General features: G+C 48.3%; 1 protein-coding gene across 4 annotated transcripts in view; it reads left to right on the forward strand.

Moving 5' to 3' along the window:
- ARID1A (AT-rich interaction domain 1A) overlaps positions 1 to 20440 on the forward strand; it is a 61180-nt gene that overhangs the window by 5174 nt on the left and 35566 nt on the right. For 3 of the 4 annotated variants that reach the window (XM_087761299.1, XM_087761300.1, XM_087761301.1), the window contains exons 2-3: positions 18729 to 18941; positions 19642 to 20103. In XM_087761299.1, coding sequence (XP_087617425.1) covers positions 18729 to 18941; positions 19642 to 20103 — 675 coding nt within the window. Of the gene's footprint in view, positions 1 to 16511; positions 16534 to 18728; positions 18942 to 19641; positions 20104 to 20440 lie in introns of those variants that run through there. The other variant, XM_087761302.1, reaches the window with a different exon arrangement.

Genomic DNA, 20440 nt, shown 5'->3' on the forward strand with positions numbered 1-20440 from the left:
TGCCATACAATAGCTATTTTTTGTTGACTTAGATCTCAACTTTAGTAGCAAGTGAGGCATGAAAAATGTTGTTGAAAATATGTTTTTTAAACTAAATTGGCACCAAATGGCTCTGTGCTGCCAATGAGCTGCGATATCTTGGAATTGGAAATTGAGACCTGGCTCCCGTTGGCTTGTGCCGCAGGGTTTTTCCTTGCTTAGCATTAGTGTCAGGAGCCCTTGCGTGGCTCGCGGGGTGTAGCACGCACTAGATCTTTCCAACCAAAAGGAGAGCAGTACGTCGTCTTCTTCAGGGGTAGGGTTCGCCTCTGAGTCAGTGATTTTAGGCCTTGGCTGTTTTAGAAAAAGTAGGAAAATTGTGCTAGTTTAATTTTGTTGTTAAGATCTAGTTAATTCTGGTGTGGACGCGGGAGGTTTTGCTGGCTTACCTTTTTGAATAGTCTGCGCTAGTCTGAAGTAAGCTAGGGTTTGCCCGATTCTCTTAAAATCTCGTTTTCTGAAATACCACCTCCTTGACGCTCGGTTTTGAGGTGCCCAGTGTTTGCAGGCAGGATGCGTGTAGGATGCGGGGCAGTAAACCTCAGCTCTGGCTCTCAGCTGGAGCTTTGTCCCCTGCCCTTACCGCCACCAGTTTACTGGGAAGCCGGGGCCCAGCCGGAGGGTTGTTGTGTAGCATCTTTCCCGTGGTGGAAGGGGGTTAGCCAGCCTTGCCTACCTGCCTTGTACGAAGTATAAATGAACTGCTCTGTCAGTCCTTATTTGTTATCTGGGCTAGGGGAGGGTTTCTACATACAGTGTCTCTTGTAATCGTGTTGGTTGCAAGGCAGAAATGTGATTTTGGGAAGGTTGTATGTTTGACTTTCCAGCCTTTTTTTTTTTTTTTTTTTTTTTTTTGGCTGGAATACTTACTGGTTTCCTAAAACTAACTGTCCAGTTTAATTCCTTTCACCTGCTGCAACTTCTGTTTCCTGAAGCGCCTGCTCAACGAACGGGCAGAGCCTCTTCCCTGTTCTTCAGTAATACCAGAAACGGGGGCTGGGGGAAGCATGAGAATCAAACGTTCTGTTGCGTGAGCTTGGCATGTTCATAATACTTTGGGTTTTTTCTGTAGTCTTATTTGAGAACACCGGTCCGTGAATACTACGTTACAGGAGTATTACATGAGACCCTATTAAGGGTCTTACATGAAGACTGTACTAAAAAATCCAGCAGCTTTCCTTCAGAGAGAAACTAATATCTAAAATTAGGCTAAATAGCGCAGCTGTTCGTTTTCTCTGTTACCTCGTATGCGACTTTTCCACCATTTTTCTTCCTGCTCTTTTCAAAGGAACACCACCAACTTGGAAATCCAGTTTTTACCCTATGAATCTGAATCTGTGATCTCGGTAATTAAAATATTAGAGGAGAAAGATGCCCTTTCCAGTTTTTACGCTGTGTATTTGAAATTCTTTGTCTAGTCAGTTTGATTTCTTTTTTGAATTGCAACTCCTGTGTGATGGATTGCTCTGGGGAAAAGCTCATCAGCATGCCATTGCCCAATTCCTGCCAAGAATGTTTGAAACTCTCGAGTAGCAGCAGTAGCAAAGCAGGAACCGAAGGCAGGCAAGCGTAATTGGGGGGGGGAATGAAAAAGATAAGCTTGTCAGTATTTAGCGTTGCTGTTACGGTTACTTGCTTTTTCTTCTGGAAGGGTCCTTAAACTATCAGCAAGGATGCAAAAATAGTACCTCCCCTTTTGTTCTGGGGGGAAAAAATAAAGGGAACGTTTTTCCTGGGAAAAAAATGTTTTTGAGGAGAAGTCCTGCAGAAGTTTTTCTGTCATGTGCTGGTTGCAAGAATTTCAGCCTTTCATTTATCGGGAGGTTACGCCTGTGCAGCGGTAAAACTATACTGGATGTCTGTTAGCCAAAGCCATAAATCTCCAGCTAGAAGTGAATGACAGGTGGGATTGGAGGAAAAAAGCAGTTTTCTTTGGCACGCTGGACCAAAACTGGCACGCGCTCTGTCTGGGGCCCTGCCGTCCGCCTGTTCGCGGATGACACGAGAGGAGCTGATGCCTTTTTGGTTTTCCTTTTAGTGGCTGGAGAAGCAGAGAAGTCGGTCACCTGAAGAGAGACCGTGTGTACTTTCTGTGAGCTGGGGAGGACCAGGCTCTGTTTATAAATCGATTCCAGTAAAATTCCAATCATGGATTTAATGTCACCTCTGCTGCATTGAGTGTACGCTTGTCATTCTTAAGGCTGAAATTGTGTAGAAACGAGGTTTCAGGCAGTCTTTTGTTTCGCCCTGGTACGTAGAGGAGGAACGTGGGGTCTGAAGTTCTTGCAGTGACTTTTTCAGCGGAAGCAGCTGAGATGCTGATGTGGGAACTTGCCAAGGTGAGGCACTAGGGCTGGGACAGGGTGGAGAGTGGAATATAGGTCTTCTGAGTCTCATCCTGTGCGGGAAGCGTGAGACCATCTTTCCTCCCCAGTGCGTGGTTTTAGCCGAATATATTGTTAAGACCCTTTTAATGAGGTTCTGCGCTTCAAGCAGCAGCACCCAAGCCAGCCCTCGGAGGCTCGTCGAACGGAAGAAGCAGGGCTGGAACAGGAGGAGCTGCTTCTCTCAGGACTGAGCTCATGTGCATATTTTACCAGTTTCTGTAGTGTCTTAATCAGATGATAATATGTATTAACATATGGACGAGGGAGGGGTTCCCATTCCTTACTAGTCCTCTGTGCACCTGCACTCGCAGTGTTCTAGCTCAGCAGTTCAGTCGTGCAACTTAAGCATTTTTGAGGTTTTTTGGACTACATCGAGAAGAGCATTTCCAGGTTTGCCACGGTGTTCTTTCTGGAGTATTTCTGAGTTTAAGTGGCAGCTCAGTAAGTATTTACACAACGTAGGCATGAGCTTTCTGTAGTGAAATGTAAAGGATGCTACATAATGATAGGTAAACTTAATAAAAGCTGCTTCAGAATTTCTCAGCGAATAATTTTTTTGCTTTATATGTTCAGAGTAAAATGGTAACTCTACCTAGAATCTGATTTCTAATCATGTTCTTTTTTATTTTCGGGGGAGAAAAAAAGGGACACAAGTGGGTAGGAGCAAATGAAGAAGGGGATTGGTTCATTCTGTAAATACTCAGGGTAAAGAAATTTCTTCATGGGAGGGTGAGAGTGTGGAGATGGAGAGAGTGTGTGTGTGTTAATTCCTATGAAATTCCCGTGAAAAATCAGTTTGTGTAAATAACTCTGAAAAAGCTGCTGCTCCGTTACAGTTATTGGCGTTTCATGCAATAACCAGCATGTCATTATTTCCTTAAGTTAGCTATAGTAATTGAAACTCTTTCAAGGACAAATTCAATTGCTACTAACTTTTTCTTTTCTTTTTTTTCCCCCTTTTTTTTTCAACTTGAGTAACTTCTCTTCCCCCTGGATAATTAATATTATGTCCAAACTATCCCAAGCAGCTGCTGGCCAGACATGGGGAGCAGTTTTTGGAGAAGGTGGGGGGACCCTGACGCAGCCAGTGTCCCCTCTGCGTGGAGCAGACCCCCGCTCCTGCTGCGGGCTCGCCCTGTGTTTTGTGGGCGCGTTCAGCCGTGCGGTGACCCAGAGGGGACCGAGGAGCACTTTCACATTTTTGGTGGGATGTGATGGTGAGATCCTGGATGTGGCTGGGAGCAGAGGGCGCTTCGGTGGTCGCTGATGTCAGGCCGTGGCCTAAGGTGGCCGTGACTTTCCGTCCTGAGAGATTCTGCGACTCTTCTCAAAGAGAAATTCTTGAAGTTCGGAGGGCTCTGGAATTTCCCTCGGGGAGAATTACTGGGTTAAACAAGTACTTTCCCCCCCCTCCACTCACTTGTGAAATTTCATTCAGGTTTGACTAAGAGAAACCCTGAAAATTACCATTTCCCTTCTGATGTCAGCACGTTCTGGCACCCTGCCTGTGAATAACAGAACAGGAATGTTTTAAAGCCTGCGCTCAGGCCGCGGCCACAGCTGCAGCTACACCTCCAGCCGCCGCGGTGGGAGACCTGCTCGGCCCCGGCCGGGGCTGAGATCTGGGGTACGCTCAGACCGGTGCGTAACGCGGCCAGCTCAAATTGTCAGCAGTGGGTTTGTACTTTCTTAACACCGTTAGTGTCCAGAGCAGTCGTGTCAGCAGTGTGAATACGGTCCGAGAAGCATGAGGCGCAGAAGAGGGAGGGTACCTGCTCTGAAAACGGCCATTCGGTTTGGGGTTTGCAGCAATGAATTTGATCTCTTTGGTGAGCTGAACGTACGGAGTAGTCTGTGCTGCCTGCAAAATCTTGCTGTCGGTTCATTGCCTGCATTGTCTTTGTAGGTGACTGTATTTTTCTCATCGAACAGAGGTCTGGATCTGAATTCGAAGGGTCATCTAGCCTGCTGTCCTGCTTCAGGGCAGGACCAGCGACACCTGAGAACAGGGCAGACCACGATGGAGCTGCCTCAGTCTGTTTCAGTGCTTTTCTACCCTTAGCACTGGACATTAGGAAAAATATTCCAACTCAAATGGTCTTAATTGAGTATCTGTCGTTGTCCTAGTCTCTCTGGGTATGGAGAACAGAGGCAAAAGTGTACGGTAACCTGCTTTTAAACGCGTAGATTTCTGCCCATCCCCTATTTCCTGGAGATAAACTTGCTAGTTAAATTGCAAAATGTCTCCCTTTGCTTCCAGATGACTGTGCTCGCGGGGGATTGCGTTGACGGGATTGGACTGTCCTGCTTTGCCACCTGAACTTCTTCCAGGGTCCCGGAGCTCGCTCTGTGCTTCTCCGTGTGGGATCCTTCCTGTAGGCTTGTTTGGAGTTCCGTGCTTCATAACAGTCTGATGATGGATTTAAAGTCCAAATGACTGTAGGACTATGCACCCTGTGCAAGTTTAGGAGGAGAATCTGGTATTCATTAACTGTATGTAAATAATTAAACCAGTGCTAGACTAGAGGTGGTCTTCCCTCAGACGTACTTCTTGTGAAATGGTTTGACGAAAAGTTCTTACCTCTGTGCAGAAGATAGATTGAAATGGTGGAAGTGCTGGAATTAGTTAAAACTTGATTTTTTTTTCTTTCCTTTAAATTAAATATCTCTGACTTTGGAGCTGGCATTGCTAATCAAGGAAAAGGCTTCCCATTCAAGGCCGGTTCACTGAGTGATCACATGTTCCCAGAAACTGCCTTTTTGTTGTGCTGCGGCTGCGGGCGTTGTGCCGGTGGTCTGAGGAGCACTGGAGTCCTGCCCTTCAGCTGGGGTAGCTGGGGGGGTGGTGGTGGTGTATTTTTCTATTAAAAAAAAACCCCTCCAAACTCATTTGCTTGCTGTTGGGGGGGGGCTTGTGGTAACTGCAGTGCGTTGGATCCCCTGGAAAGGATTCAGGGCAGCTGCTGCATAGAACAGATTTGAACATTTCTTTTTTTTAAAATTGTGTGTGGATAATTGTACGGTATTCTGATAGGAAGCATTTAAGTATCAAAGTATCTCCCGGTCTTTCAGTTTATCGTGATATACCAGCGAGGCTAGTGTGAGCAGTTCTCCACGTCTCGGAAGCCTTTCCTTGCCTCCGCACCCTGCAACTGGGTGCGTGGGAAGTCTTCAGAGTGGGTGCTCAAAGCCGTATCTCTCAAAATCAGGGTTAATGCTGTAACTACTAGATCACACTTTCTCTCTGGACATGGGGTTGGTTATACCCGGAGCAGTTTTCTGTGGCTTTATGAAAAACCACCTCACTGGAAATGTCGTTTCTAGCTGCCTGTGGGCAGAACGCGGCTCCCCTGGGACCGGGCACGTTAGTGGGGAAGGGGCTTTGGGGTGGTGAGGCTGCTAATCCGGGATGAGGGTTCCTAACAGAAACGGCATAAAAGGCACTCTGATTCAGCTCATGCTCTGGAGGAGAAGCAGAGTGCCTGGCTGTCTACTGTCTCCTCTTGGAGGTGCAGAACAGACCGACAGACCTGTCGTAAAGTATCCTACCTGCCTGTGCTTTAAAGATACTTGTAAAGCGCCGTCTCTGGCCTTCCTGTTCGGTTCACAAGGCCTGACAGCGTTGCAAAAGCTTGTTTCCACGTTAATTGTGATTGATTACCTTGCAATCTAGGACAAGATTTCCTTTGAAAAGCTATATGCTGATTTGGTGTCAGGAATTAAAATCAGATGAGGTGATTAGTGTTCTATGAAATATCCCAGAGCGATTGAGTGCTCCTCGGCTTTCAGCTGTGTTTTGGCCCTTAACCCCTGCCTCCCTTCTCCGTCTCTGGAGCAAGGTGCTAAATCTGTTGTCCGCACGCTCAGGCGAATAACTCATTAAGCGTGTTGTATCAGGAGATCGTGGTATAATTTGCTGCTGAGCTTCAGCGTGTAGATTTACTGGCTTTAATGATGAATGCGGAGCGTGTTGAAAGTGCACTGTGTCGAGGCAACAGTGATACTTGTACTGAACGGCGAACGTGTATTAAGGTTAGCTTTAAATCTGATCACTCTGTAAATGGCAATAAACTGTTCAGGGTTGTCACTGCTGTCAAGGTACAGTCATGTCTCATCTTCCTTTTCTCGTATGAGTTGTCTTACAGTTTCTTGTTATACCTGTTCCTGAAACCAGTGAAGACTTTGCAGCGTTGGCTGTTCCTCCTCCCCCCATGGCATTGGCACAGTTATGAATTTTTGTATCTTCTCACCAGCTGCCAGCACACACTCCTTTCAACTTGCTAAGCAACTCCCCACGTTGTTCATTTTGCTTTAAAAGAAAGCTGGATTTTTCTGGGCGTAGATGGAATAAAAGCCCAAGGACAGAAGCGAGCGCGGGGCGGTGGACCCAGGCCTCAAAAATCACCGTAACCAAGGGCTGGTGGGCTTTTTTTAAAAATTATTATTATTTTTAAATAACAATGACCTTGTGTCACTGTGGGGCTGGGATTCGTGTTGGGTTCGCCAAGCGTAACGAACCTGAATCACGACAGCGTTGGCTTGATGAAGGCTCTAGTAGTGTGTCTTCGCTGCTGTCTGGGAGCTGGCTTGGCTGCAGCTCTGGGTTTCTTGCCTACGTAGTCGTTTCATCTCCCCCAGCCTCCTCCTCTCTTACCAACGCAGGCACGACAGCAGCGCTGCTTTCTGGATGCAAATAGATCATTTGGGTATAAATACTGGAGATTGGTTGTTGCTTGCTATAAAGTTACTGAGTGCATCCTTGGTAAATGCAGATGGTAACTTGTCATTACTTCAATTTTAAATATTTTTGGTTCCGTGGAACCGAAGTGGAGTCTTGAAGGCTGAATTTTGAGGCTAAAATAAGAGAAGGCTCAATAAAATTCACAAAAATAGCATCCGAATTTGTCAGCTGCTGTAATGAGAAGGGAAATAACTTTTCTTTTTCCTATTAGCAAAACAAAGCTTTGTTACCTTGTTTCCTTTTGGGTATAAAATAGTGCGGCGGGGTGAGGAGGGATGGATGGGCTGGAGGGGTACTGAGGTGCTTCCTAATGGGGTGACGGCAGGGCTGATGCCAGCGCGGTACAAAACGCGCTGTGCGGGTGAGCTGCTCCCCGGGAACGGCGGCGTGTCTGGGATACTCCCGAAGCAGCCGGCGGATCATCGCCCCAGCGCCTGGCTGGGCGGGGGTGCGCCTTCGGGCAGCCACGGCTGGCTGATCCGCATCGCCCCAGCCCAAAGCAGAGGTGATGTCCACCGCTGAACCGTGAGGTCGAACTCAAGGTCTGGGAGGCGAGGGTGATGGAGCGTGGAGTTTTGTCCTAACTTAAACTGAGATTGCCTGTCTCTTCCACAGATCCATTCCAAAACTCAGATTTCTTGGATTATTTCGATCTTCCTTTACATTGCATTGTACACGCTTTTGAATAAATTCAGTTATTCTGCAGAAGCAAGGGAGAGCCTGCGTAATGCTGAAACGTGGCTTGGAGAAACTACAGGCCCCGACACGCCGCTCTTATTAAAGCAGGCAGCTGCTCTGGACAAGACAGAGCTCTGCGTGCTGAGATGAGGTAGCCTCCGACAGCTGTACCTCTCTCTTAGGATGAGCGTGGCCCTGTCCTCCTCCATCTTAGTGTGGTGTGTGGTAGGAGAGTTGGGACCATGGAGATGTGTGGTGTTTTAGAGCCCTGACCTGATCCTGAGACGCTTCTCGGGTATGCCCATACCTCCCTGGCATGGTAAGAGGTCACGGGAATTTGCCTGTCCAGTTGAGTCTGTTCAGCCACCATGTATTCCTGCGTAAAATGGGACAAATTTGCAAAGTGATGAGATATTCAAATACAGATTGAGCTTTCAGACAGACACAAGTGGGTAGAAACCTGCAATGCTGCATTTTACGGATGAAGAGCTAGCAAGAAATTGTTTTTAGAAAGCTAGGAGGCTATGCTGGAGGTGCTTTACCAACTCTTCGGTGTGCACCAGGACCCATTGGATTTCTGTGCAGAAAGGGCTTTTAATGAATTGATAAAACTAACTTTGTTCTGGAAAGGAAACTCTAGTGAGCCTCTTGCGTTGGGTCTGCCTTCAGGCCTAAAGTTTTGGAAAACGTCCACTGTGTTCAGTAGCAAAAGACATCTGTCCATGAGATCAGTATGGCTTGCTTGAAAGGAAACGGGGGTTATGGAGAATTAGCTGGCCGACTGAAGTCTGCCACAGGTCACAGTTGTCTGAATGTATTTGCGGGGCTTCTGGAGCCCTTTCAGGTTTTCAGTGGTGCTTAGTGCAAGTATTTTGCATCTTGCTAGCGATCTGGAGCAGCTGCTCTCTCACTGATCGAAATTAGATCGCTCAAGTAGTGGTGACACTTAGAATAATTTTGCTCTTCCATCCTAGCCCTTCCTCCTCCTGTTTTTTTACGGCTTGCTCTTGGCCCGGTCCCATTTCTGTGGTACGACATGAGCTTGCTTGCTCCTTCTAGTGTGTAAGTAGGCCTGGAACAAAAATGCTGTAACGAGACACTTAACCGTCTTTTTGTTGACTTGCCTCCAGTTCATTAGAGCAGACGTAGGAGGTTGGCTAAACTTAAAGCCTGAGTTAATATTCAGGAAGGAAGTTTCTTTCCATCTTAAGAGGAACACCACCTCATTACAACTATCACATATTCCTTGGGATCATCTCCCACGGAGCCGAGATGCAGCTTTCTTTACATCTTGGTGTTGCTTAGATTTTGGGAGGAGGAGTCAGCAGTGGCACTTCGGAGATCTTGGGGCGAGTTGGCCGAATGGTGTGCTTCTAAAGTCAGTCGAAGTCTGAGAGCGAGGGGATAGCTGGTTACCTAATTATTTGGCTAGGAGGAAATTATATTTTCATGCTTAAATATAAGTTGAAATTATTGGAGATGTTAGAGATCACACTACCCGTCTGAATAGCAAACCACGTAATCTGACTCCCAGCTACCTGTGAAACGTCTGAAAATTTCCCTCATCTCCAGCTGTTGCAAAAGAATCGTAATCCTTTGTTAATTTTGACTGCATTTGATTTGGTAAATAATGTTTGTTGGAGTCTCCTGCCATGTTAAAATAACCATGCAGGTAGCTGTCAGCTCCTGCTTCCACTTCGGTGTCTGTCTGGTAAAGAAGGAACCGATTGCCCAGCCAGGTCGCCCGGGCTGAGCTGGTTGTCGGACAGGGACGACGCGTGTCCGGCCGGCCGCGGAGAGCGAGCGCGAGCCGGGCCGCGGGCGGGCTCGGCCGAGGCTTGGGCTGTTCTCTTCCCTGCCCTTCACAGCCCCTGCGAAGGCGTTGCATTAGGGTGTTTGGAAACAACGTGGATGTTTAGTCACATCATCGGTGTTGTGCTGGCGAAAGAGAGGTGGAGGGAGAGGGAAACGAATCCTCCGGTTGTCTGTTGCCTGACTTTCAGGTGGTAGGGATCCCTCGTGCCGTTCCCACAGGGACGGACACTGAGCCAGCGGGCAGCAGAGGCGTCGGTGAGGAATCTGCCATCGCGTTGCTGAGCGTCTGGGGAGGCCGAGGGTGCTGTGTGAGCCGGCCGCGGGCAAGGCTCAGCCGGGTGCTAACTTTGCATGAAACCAAAGCGGAGTTTCCCACTCTCCCAGGTCAGCCCACCTCAGCGTTTACAGCGTAAACCTTCCTTGAGGTCCTTTTGTACCACAGCTTTTCACAAGTCCAGAAGAATGTCCTGTCAACGTGAGCGCGCATCTGCCTTCGCGTAGATCCTGAAGACTGCAGAAAACCGGTTGCGTGTCATCTTTAGACGTGACAGCGGTTGAAATATTACATCGAGGGTCTTGGGAGATACCTAAATAACGTGGTGTGATAAGCAGCACGGCCACGTGTCAGAGAGAACAACTGACTGAAGAAAGGAACTGAAATCCAGAGCCTCGATAAGCTGGATTTGTTGAATTTGTTAAGGAGGGCTTAAAGTCAGGCTGGGAAGGAAAGATGAGATCAACAAATGCACTCTGTTTAAAGCAAAGGCAGGCTGGGCACCCTCCCGCCCTCCACCTTTTAAAAAAATAGAGAAAACCCCCAGAACGCTGCTTGTACTTGGGCAGGAGCGCTGTGCTGCTGCGGGTTGTTCTCAGTGCGGGTCTGAGGTGGGGCTCTCATTTCACTTCCCCGCCGCATCACCTTCTGCTGATTGACTTCTTTCAGGAATAAACTGTTGCATAATGATACATCCTGTAAGCAAAACTCTGGTCAGTTTTAATCAATTTGAAGAGTATTAGTAAGAGTGGTGCTTAGGAAAGTCCTCTGAGATGTGTGGACTGGCCTCTTGCTGAGAAATGTTAATGGGGTAATTACTGAATTGTGTTTAGCCAGGAAGATACGGTTCACGGTATAGCTGCTTGGAGAAAACGTATTCATCTTTTTTTCCGCTGGTAAAACTTAGTATCCTGGATTTACAGAAAATCTCCCCAAAGGAACTGATGTAATAAATGCATAATCAAGGAAAGGAGCATCATTTGACAGGGCTGATTTTAAGTTTATGGGAGCTCCAAATAACTCTTGGTTAGAAGCAGGTGACCGAAGTAATTTAGAAAATGTCCCATTTTCCTTTTGTCTGTAGCGTTAGCTTGTTCTGAGGTCTGTGTGTTAGCAGAAGGTTAGAGGAATAGAAAGTGTCTTGGGTCAAACTCTGACCTACTGGGAAAAGTCAGAAGAAAACCCAGGCTCCCTCTAGTTACAGAACTGAAACTACTGAGCGGAGGTCAGTTATCTCAACACTTTGGCAACCAACAATTCAATCTGCATTGGCCATTGGTAATGAGATGATAATTGTCCCCTGCCTGTCGGTTATGTGTTAAAATCTAAGTTAGATTCTAGGATTTGTGGGGGTGAGATGGCGAGTTTTATTTTTCTGTAGCTTACATAAAAATCGATCTGTCCTGCAAGTTTCCGGAGGGTGAGTGCTTGTAACCCTGAAATGAAGCCCATGCTGTATTCCAAAAGCCAGGTTTTGGTACCCCAAGCTTACGGGAGCGAGGCAGAGCAACCCAGCCCGCTCCATCACTGCAGCGAGGCGTGGGAGGGCGGAGGGGAGCGGGGAGGGAGCCTCCAAGCAGAGCTGGCTGGGGCTGTAGGGCAGACACGGGGCATTTGTTTGCTGTTGCTGGCCTGATGTTTGCAGGAGCCGTGCTACCGCGCAGAAGCGTTGGCTTCGGTCTCCTGCGGAGTGCTTGTTTCCCAAAGGGATGGGTACTGCCCTGGAGGGGTGAGGACGGGAACTGCCGGGTGCTGAGCAGTGCCGGCGCAGGCTGGGCCTGTTGTCCCTCCTCTGCTGAGGGACTGAAGCGAACTGGTGGATTTCTCAAGTTTAAAAAAGGGAGGGGAAAAGAAAAAAAGGAAGCGCACGTTTCTGTGATGACGTTCTCAGTAAAACACGCTTGTCGTTTAAACTGTCCTGGTGAGACGCTTGATCCACATCCGTGTAGTGTTTCTTGCGGGGTCTGCTAGGTGTTTTGTTGTTTGGGGGTATCTTCATCTACTACAGGAGGATTTTTCTTTTTATCTTAACTTTAATTTCCCCTCAGCCTCTTCCATCTCTCATTAAAAGCAGACCACCATAGGAAGAGGCCATGAAGTACGACCCAGCGCGCTGGCCCTTCAGAAGGCTATAAAAGGCAGCAGGTTCAGGCTGGGCTACTGACCTCAGCACAGCCAGTTGCACCTTAAATAGATCAGATGAAAGCGTTCCTCACTGGAAGATTGACCGTGTTTGCTCGCGCATGAGGATGGTTGTTGGTTTGTGCTCGTTTCTCAGCTTGAAGTCTCTAGACTGGCTACGGAGGAACCGGAGTCACTTGTGCCTGGGGTTCAGGAGGTACGGACGGGTGTGAAAGTGTCTGAAGTGCAAATTTGAGGCACCAGAGTGACCTGTGGCTGAGAGCAGGGTTTGCTGAAGCGTCTTGTGCTGCCCACTGGATATCGTTGTGTTCCCCCCTCCCCCTTAGTTCTGTTTTCTCAGTGACGTCACGGCGTTGCCGTGGTTGGATGATGTCGCAAGGGAGCGACTGCTTGCGTCGGTCTCTTGGTTGGTGCGCGTCGTCGCAGCCTGGCTGGTTTTGGTGGGTCTGCGAGGCTTCGTGCCAGCTTGGGGCCGTCCCTCCCGTGCATTTCACGCTTGTTCGTGAGTACCTTCACACCAGGGACAGCCACCGTCGCACCTAATCTAGCTTAACACTGGTGAGTATGTGGAAAATTGGGTTTGTCTTGATCAAGGCACCGGTGCCTTGATGCTGCAGGCAGCATAACTCTCATAAGCGCCCTTTGAACTTGAAAATATGGCAGAGGTTTAGTTTAGGGGGAGGGCTTAGAGGTGGGAGGTCAAATCCCTCATCCCTGGAGGTAGCGTGGATGTGGCGTGTTAATGGTGTTGGATGTTGGGACCGCCAAGACCTTACCCAGCCTTGGTGTCTCCGGCAGCCTGGGCTCTTGGTAGCTCCAGAGGATGTGGAACATACTAGAGATGGCAAAGGTCAGTGCAGCCTCTCCGCTTTGATGAGTGCTGCTTTTTAGAAACCTTAATGCTCAGTTGATAAAGCCTCTTGGCAGGCTTGTGATTAAGAGAAAATATTTTTCCTGAGTGATTCTCCATTTGCCGTCGCTCTCGTGGAGGTTCCCCTGCCTGCCTCGGCGTGGTTGGCGTTTCTCAACGGGGTGGAAGGCCCTGGAAAACGGGCAGGGAAAGCTGCTGGTGTTGAACCCAGGTCTTTTCCATAAGCCGGTGTAGGTGTCACCAGCCTGTTAGGCTGATGCTGCTGTCACTGGTTTTCTGCTTCGTACAGCTCGTTGATTTTGATAGAAGTGGCACAGGAAGGTTGGGGGGAGCATGAGTGGTTTTATTTTCTTGCCTGGTTTCAATAATTAAATCCGATATGACCCTGATCCCAGCTGACTAATTCTTAGGGAAATGATTCCCCTTTCCCAGCCTTGTCCATCACTGATACAATTTTTATAGCCAACATGAGGATCTGCTTTGTAACTTCACTGGCTGCAGAGACTGCTTGCCCTTGCCTTTGGGTAACGAGGGGCTGGAGACACGAGGAACGAGCGTGCTCTTCTACCGAGACCTAGTTTCTTCACTTCAGTAAGATCCCATCCGGATTCAGCCTCGGGGAGGTGAGCAGTTGGTTCTCTGAGCCTGCGGGACGGTGTTAAGCAGCGCTGGCGCTGGTCGGCATCTCCTCAGCTTGGCGACTTCCAGGCCTCCGGGGTTTGGTGGTCCCCGTCCTCCGGCCAGCCTGACGATGGCAGGGGAGCAGCTGCCGCCTCTCGCCGAATTCGCAGGGCCCGGTCGGGCTCGTCTTTGTACCGGCGCTCAGCAGCCAAACAATAGTTTGTGCTCGCGGGGCCATGTGGCGAGTCACGTGCGCGGTGCTGTTTCTGCCGGGGTCCTTGCCCATCTGTTCTCGGCTCTTTCTGGGTTATCAGGCGCGGGTCCAAGTCCTCGCAGGCAGCCAGCTCCATGGCCAGAGATTACGAGCACTAACCTTCCTGGCAGGAGTGGCGTGGCTTTGCTTTTATGCAGATTAGCCATGTGCTTCTCACTTCAAGGCGTTCCACAGGAAAAGACGTTTCCTGTGTTTGGTTCTCGGTGGGCGGCTCCGGCGCGCTGCACCGGCCGGGGCCGAGCCTCTGCGCGCTCAGCGGGCTTGGGAGAGGGATTACGGCGCGCTGCCCCCCCTTCCCCTTCCACTGCTACGTCACCACAACACAACCACACGCGCGCTCATACTGTTGGTGTCATTCATTCAGTGCCAAGATTGCTTTAAAAAATTCCCTTGGCCCCAGTTCAAACAGGAGTACAGCTGGGATGTGTTAGATTTTAGGCAGTCTGCCCTCAATTTGAGATGAGTTATAAATAGCAGTGCCGACTTCCTTAACTACCACTCTCCGAGGTAAAATGCAGGTTAATTACTGTGGGAATCAATTAGGGCTTCTCTCGGTTAAACAGCCAGTAATGCTTTTTATTATTTTTTATCGCAAAAAACGGACAGCAAATCTGGTCAGGAAAAGATCTCAAATCCAAGGTGAGAGCTTAGGGCTTTTTTTATTATTTTTTGGCCATTTTATTTTTTTGGGGCGGCTGAGGAAACGAGTTGTGGCCAATACCCACGTTTGCCAATAATTGAATGTTGCTGATTTGAAACTGGAGAGTTCAGGGAACGACTCTCCTTCCTTTTCTTCCTCTGGCATAATAAAATACAAATATGTAACAAGGTAATCAGGGAAAGTCAAAATTGCATTTTTCTATACAGCTGCAGAGGGTTTGGCTCTTGCTTCCGAAGTGGGATTTGCCTCTTCCCTTTACTCGTTTTCCTGCTGGGACAATTAAGCAAGTCCCCTCCAGCTTAACCAAACTGTCCTTTCGAGAGGCCAAATTTCTCTTCTGCCGGACAAAATCTGAACAGAATTGCGTGTGGAATCCTCTCGTCTGCTTGGAAGCTTTTTTTTTAGGAAAGCTCTGGCGTCGTTTTTGAAGAATAGCCGTTTCTCACGGTGCCGTTCCATTTTAGGGGTCTGACATCCTTTACACTACACGTACTGATGTGGAGAGCTTTTGAACTCGGCAATTTAAGCTCCCTTTCGACTCGCTGTTACAAGCTCTTAGTCTAGAAATATCTTAAATTTTCTCGAAAGCTCAGCAGTTTCTCTGGAGCACCGGCTTACAGTGGCTTTCTTACACACCGTACCAAACAGCTTTGCTTTTGGAAGTTTGACTGGTGACAGGACTGTGTTTTGCCAAGTTTTGGTACTTAACAGTGTTATAAAACAGCAGAGATACCGAGATTGAAGGGAGAATAGAAGTAATTTCTATGAATGCAAGGAGGTGTAAGCAGGGGGTCTGGGCTTCAGTGATCAAGGAGCAACACTTTCTCTCAATTATGTCTCTCTGTGGCAGGGCCTTTGCTTTTGAAGTGTAATCACAGTAATCTACTCCTGTGGTTTCCTATTGAAAGGATTTCCCATGTATCAGTCCAGTGAAGAATCTCCAGCCTTTTGCAGTCGGAGTTTGGTATTTCCTTATTTATCCTGAAGGGCTCCTGCGAGCGAGCAGGCGTCGCTTCCTCCTGCCTTACCCGCCCCGTGTGACACGGTGCACGGAGGAGCTGGGCAGCACCTCCGCTCCCCGCCACGTCCTGGCGCGAGCTCTGGGATCGATCCGCGCTTCACTGCGTTTCAACTTCGACCGCTCTTTTCTTGAGGCGCGTGTAGTTAAATTACCTAAAAGGACCGAGATAGCAGATTCAAGTAGACTTCCTGATGGTAGGCTCTTTAAGCCAGAGCAACACTGCTAGGATGAGAGCAGTTGAAGCCAGTGAAAGAGAGGTGTGTCTTTAATGGGAGATTTTGAAGGAAGAAACAACGCGTTGCAGCGTTTGAGATGCACACGGCAGCCCCAGGGAGCACGAGTTAGCCTGTTGGTTTGCAACAAGTCAGGAGTGTGTGTATGAAATAGTTCCTTCATTAGAGATTAATTGGCGTTTACATTTCTTCTGTTTATAGAATTTTATCTATAAGGCTGTAATTTAGAGTGATGCTCTTCGTGTTTGTTTTTAGCATCCTCTGCGCGCCAGGGCCTCGCGGAAGAGGGGCGGTTCAAAGCAGCGCAGTTTGGAAGCACGTCGTGCACTCCCACGCTGAGCGATCAAGGTGACCGCTTGGTCACATCCTGGAAATATGTTTGGGGTTTGGGTTTTTTCTCTTCTCTCTCTCTCTCTTTTTTTAAATGGCTGCATAAACAGTTCCAAATGTTTCTTGAAGTTTTTTAACAGTTGTCATGCTTCCTGTAGGAGTCATGGAAAAGTGGATCTTCACCTTGTTTCTCTGCTTCCTGAAGATATGGCTAGCTTTGTGGGTGACCACAGACAAGAAAATCTGTGCAGAGGAGGCAGCGTGTGGTGTGTGCCTATTTAGAAAAAAAAAAAAAAAAATAAAAAAATCCCCGAACAAGAATGTATTTGAGAAGCTGCCCTTGCTAGCGGGCTGCGAAGGTGAGGTAACAACCAGGAGGAAGCAAGTAACAAACGGAAAAGATGCTGAAATGTTTAGTCGGTAACCCCAAGGTTGCAGTTGATCAGGTAGGAGAAGGAAGGAGGTGTGTGTTCGGGGGGTGGTGAAAGAGGTTTGACTTGTCAAAAGCTAGGGGCTGGAAGCACTCCTGGTGGCACCGCTTTTACATACCAAAGCAGATAATGTGGGGAGGGAAAAGATGTCAGTAATCTGAGGTGATACCCACAAGGCAAGACTCAGGAAGCATTAGGGACAATTGCTTGAAAGATGTAAACACAATTTGCATCCGTTAGGGTGTATGAAAGCTCAGCATGGGTGCTGCCCTTCAGGAGGTAAGTCAGTGTAGCTGAGAGTCAGACCACAGCCATCAAAGACCTCTTTCTCTTTTTTCCCCGACCCTCTGAATGGAAGCTCCTTTCCAGCGCATGGTGGGTGCATGGCACGGTCTGGGGGGTTTGGCCATTCGGGAGTGCAGGGATCAAGGGCTTCTCTGGGCTTCCTCCTCCTCATGGCCCTGCCTCATGGCCGAGGATGGAAACGTCCAGCACAACTGAACATGGCAGGGCAGCTAAAATCTGCCTCGATAGTCATACCGGTGCCATGCACACGGTCGTTTGTGAACAGCTTCCGTAGGATGGCAAGCACCGTTATTTGCAGGGGTGTCCGGGGCTGAGCTGGAGTGGAGGAAGGGACTTGGACCTGGTTCTTAATTGATTTGTGCCATATTGGTGCAAATTTGTCTAGGGGAACCTGATTTCAGTGGAGTGGGTAGCCCCCTTACCAAAACCGGGGTGCTTTTCCTGCCATCTCCGCGAACTCCCTCCCGTGGCCCAGCTGCTGTTGCCCCACAAGAGTACCATTAACTCCCCGTTGCGCCCCGCTTGCTTCTGCTTGGCGTGGGCTCGGTGCTGTGTGGCTTGCCTGGCAGGCAAGAGGTAGCAGACAGCTGGTCAAACAAATGTTTTCAGGGTCTGTGTTGGGACTTCAAGCTGTGCTGGCTGTTGGGGTAGGATTTTCTGAAGTGTAGCATGCTGCACGAACTTTTTTTCCTAGGAGGGTGGGTTCTGCAAACATAACTGAAATGCTGTTCTGGTCTCCGGGCTTCTTCCAGGTTTCCAGCAGGGGCTGGCTTTGTGCGATATTTGCTTGTGCAGGCCTGTAGTGCCACTCCTCAAGCACCTGATCTCGGCAAGAGAGGGTGGATCTGTACAAATACCACCCTAGGGCTAGTTGCAGGAAGGAATGGTGTAATAGAGAGTCCATTGTCATGGTGATCTGGTGGAAAACATCTAATTGGTATTAGTTAGGTCATCAGGAGATCAGCGAACAATTCTTATTCAGTCCGAGTGATGGAGGTTAAAGACTGCGCCTGGGATTCATTTAGAGGTCACTACGCCAAAACAGTCCTTGCTTTAGCGTGGGAATAGTCCTATCTGGGTAGAAAGGCTGTGTTTTGAGGTTTATTGTATTTTCAGGAAATTTGATTGACTCTTCTTGTGTCTTGGCTCCAGGCAGGGGCAGTACACATTAGGAAGTCCTAGGAAAGTTTGCATTTATTCACTCGTCTCGTCATGTCTGCTGTAAAACTCAGGGACCTGACTTTCAAGGCTGACAATTTTTTTTTTTTCATGTATTCAAAGAAATTTGATTTAGAAATCTTGATTCTACAAAAGGCAGCAGACAAAAAGTACATGTAAAAAAAAAAAATGCAAAAATGGATCTGCAGTCTTGAACTCTGAATGTCAGTAGCACTGCCCAGGATTACTACATCAATATGGATTAATTGAAATGCGTAAGTGTAAATTAACAGCCTGTAGTGTTTTGGGAGACCTTGTTATGTGTGAAAGAAGCGGTGTTTCTTGTGAATATTTAAATTTTCAGCCTAAGTTTACCTTGTTGTGGAATAGCTGGACATTAAACTACTACCTACGATGGGGAAAAGCCACTTACACTGATAATTCATCTTTCTTAATGATCCTTGCCCCCTTCTTTCCTGTCCTCCGTCCACAGGAGATATGTCAGCATAAAATGACGACTCCTCGTTGGGTTTGTTCTTTGTGAAACGTCTGTAGGTTTGAAAGGGCAGCAGGAATCCTGCTGTAATTCAGAATGTGACTGGGGGGTTTGGCGCTGGAGAAAAGACAGACAAGCTTCTGCTTCTCTGTGCCAACCTGTTGAAGCTTTCTTCTGGGGTTTTTGGGAAGTTGTGAACGATTCCTGTATGAAACTGGATGCACATCACATGTTGCCACTTGCTTTGCAGCCTTCGAGCCCAATGGATCAGATGGGGAAGATGAGGCCTCAGCCGTATGGAGGAAACAACCCGTACACACAACAGCAGGGACCTCAAGCGGGGCCACAGCAAGGACATGGCTATCCAGGACAGCCGTATGGGCCACAAACTCCCCAGAGATATCCCATGGGAATGCAAAGCAGGACACAGAGTACAATGGGCAGCATCTCATATGCACAGCAGGTAGAGCACCCAAGCTTCTGTAGCCTCTGTTTGCAGCAGGGGCAGGCAGAAGAGCAGCGAAGTACTGTGTCTTCTGAAGGGACCACCTTCAACCAGGTTGGAATCAGTTGCTTAGGTTAAATGGCATTTCTTTAGGCTACGCGTTGCACCACACCTGGATGCAGGTGTGATCGATGTACGAGGACCTGTGGAATCCTCGCTGCCAAGAGAGGCAGCGGCAGAGCAGTGAATCAAACAAGGGAAAAACAGTGAGGGGAGTAAGACAGCCTCTCCGCTGTCTTCTGTTAAAGACGCAGCTGTTCTTTACAGAAGAAATGACTTCAGGTCAGTTTTGCCTTGCTACATGATCCAAGTGGCTCCTGCTGGACTGTTGGCAGGATTCAAAAGGCTGCCTTTTTTTTTTTCGGAGCAAGCAGTCTTTCCTTTCGATATTGCTATCATTGAAGGGTGGTCAGATCAGGATCCCTAAAAACTTAGTTATGGTGCCTATTAAAATCTTGTTACTGCCAAGAGTAATGTCATACACAAGTGACTTCTGCTGTTGTCTGGGAATTACCCAGCTAGTGGCATTTCCAGTACATTCCTAGTTAACTGCTCTGCGCAGGCCTCTGAATTTTTTTCTTTTTGAGCATAATCTGACTTTGTGTGTGTATGTAAAATACCTTCATAACTGGTATAACTCTACCCTCTTCTTCTGTAGATTCCTCCTTACGGACAACAAGGCCCCAGTGCATATGGGCAGCAAAGCCAGACTCCGTATTACAACCAGCAAAGCCCTCATCCCCAACAGCAGCAGCCTCCATATTCTCAGCAGCCTCCATCCCAGACCCCTCACTCTCAGCCTTCTTATCAGCAGCAGCAACAGCCTCAGTCTCAGCCTCCACAACTTCAGACATCGCAGCCTGCGTATTCTCAGCAGCAGTCCCAGGCGCCCCATCAGCAGTCCCCAACTCCGTATCCTCAACAGCAGTCCACAGCCCAGCAACATCAACAGAGTCAGCCTCCCTACTCACAGCAGCAGTCACAGTCGCCCTACCAGCAGCAGCAACAAACTCAGCAGACAGCTTCCTCGGCTCTTTCTCAGCAGTCGTCTTCATACCCTCAGTCACAGCCGCAGCAGCAGCAGTCTGCATACTCCCAGCAACGCTTCCCCCCTCCTCAGGTAGGCTGTCTCCTGCTTTGTTTCCTTCTCTCAGTGGTTTTTAAAGAAACTCGGGCAAATCCTTTTCTTTCTGCGTTAAAGTCGGTTGAGCTACACGTCAGCAAGCTGGCTGGAATGATTACCGTAATAGATGTGCTGCTTTCTCTGTTGTGTCTAGATCTGTATCTCTCGGAGAGATGTGGTGGTGGTAACAAGCTAAGCCGAGCTAATACTGCAGTTTTGAAGACTACTGTCGAGTAAATGCTGCTGTTTGGCAATACCAGTCTAAAGGATTTTGTACTGGAATGGTTTTCACGCTGTGGTCTGCAGAAGTTCTCCAGGTGGTCTACAGAGCTAC

The sequence above is a fragment of the Nipponia nippon genome, unplaced genomic scaffold (assembly GCF_047370975.1).
Source record: "Nipponia nippon isolate SJK-2023a ecotype South Korea unplaced genomic scaffold, ASM4737097v1 scaffold_23, whole genome shotgun sequence".
Lineage (NCBI taxonomy): Eukaryota > Metazoa > Chordata > Aves > Pelecaniformes > Threskiornithidae > Nipponia > Nipponia nippon.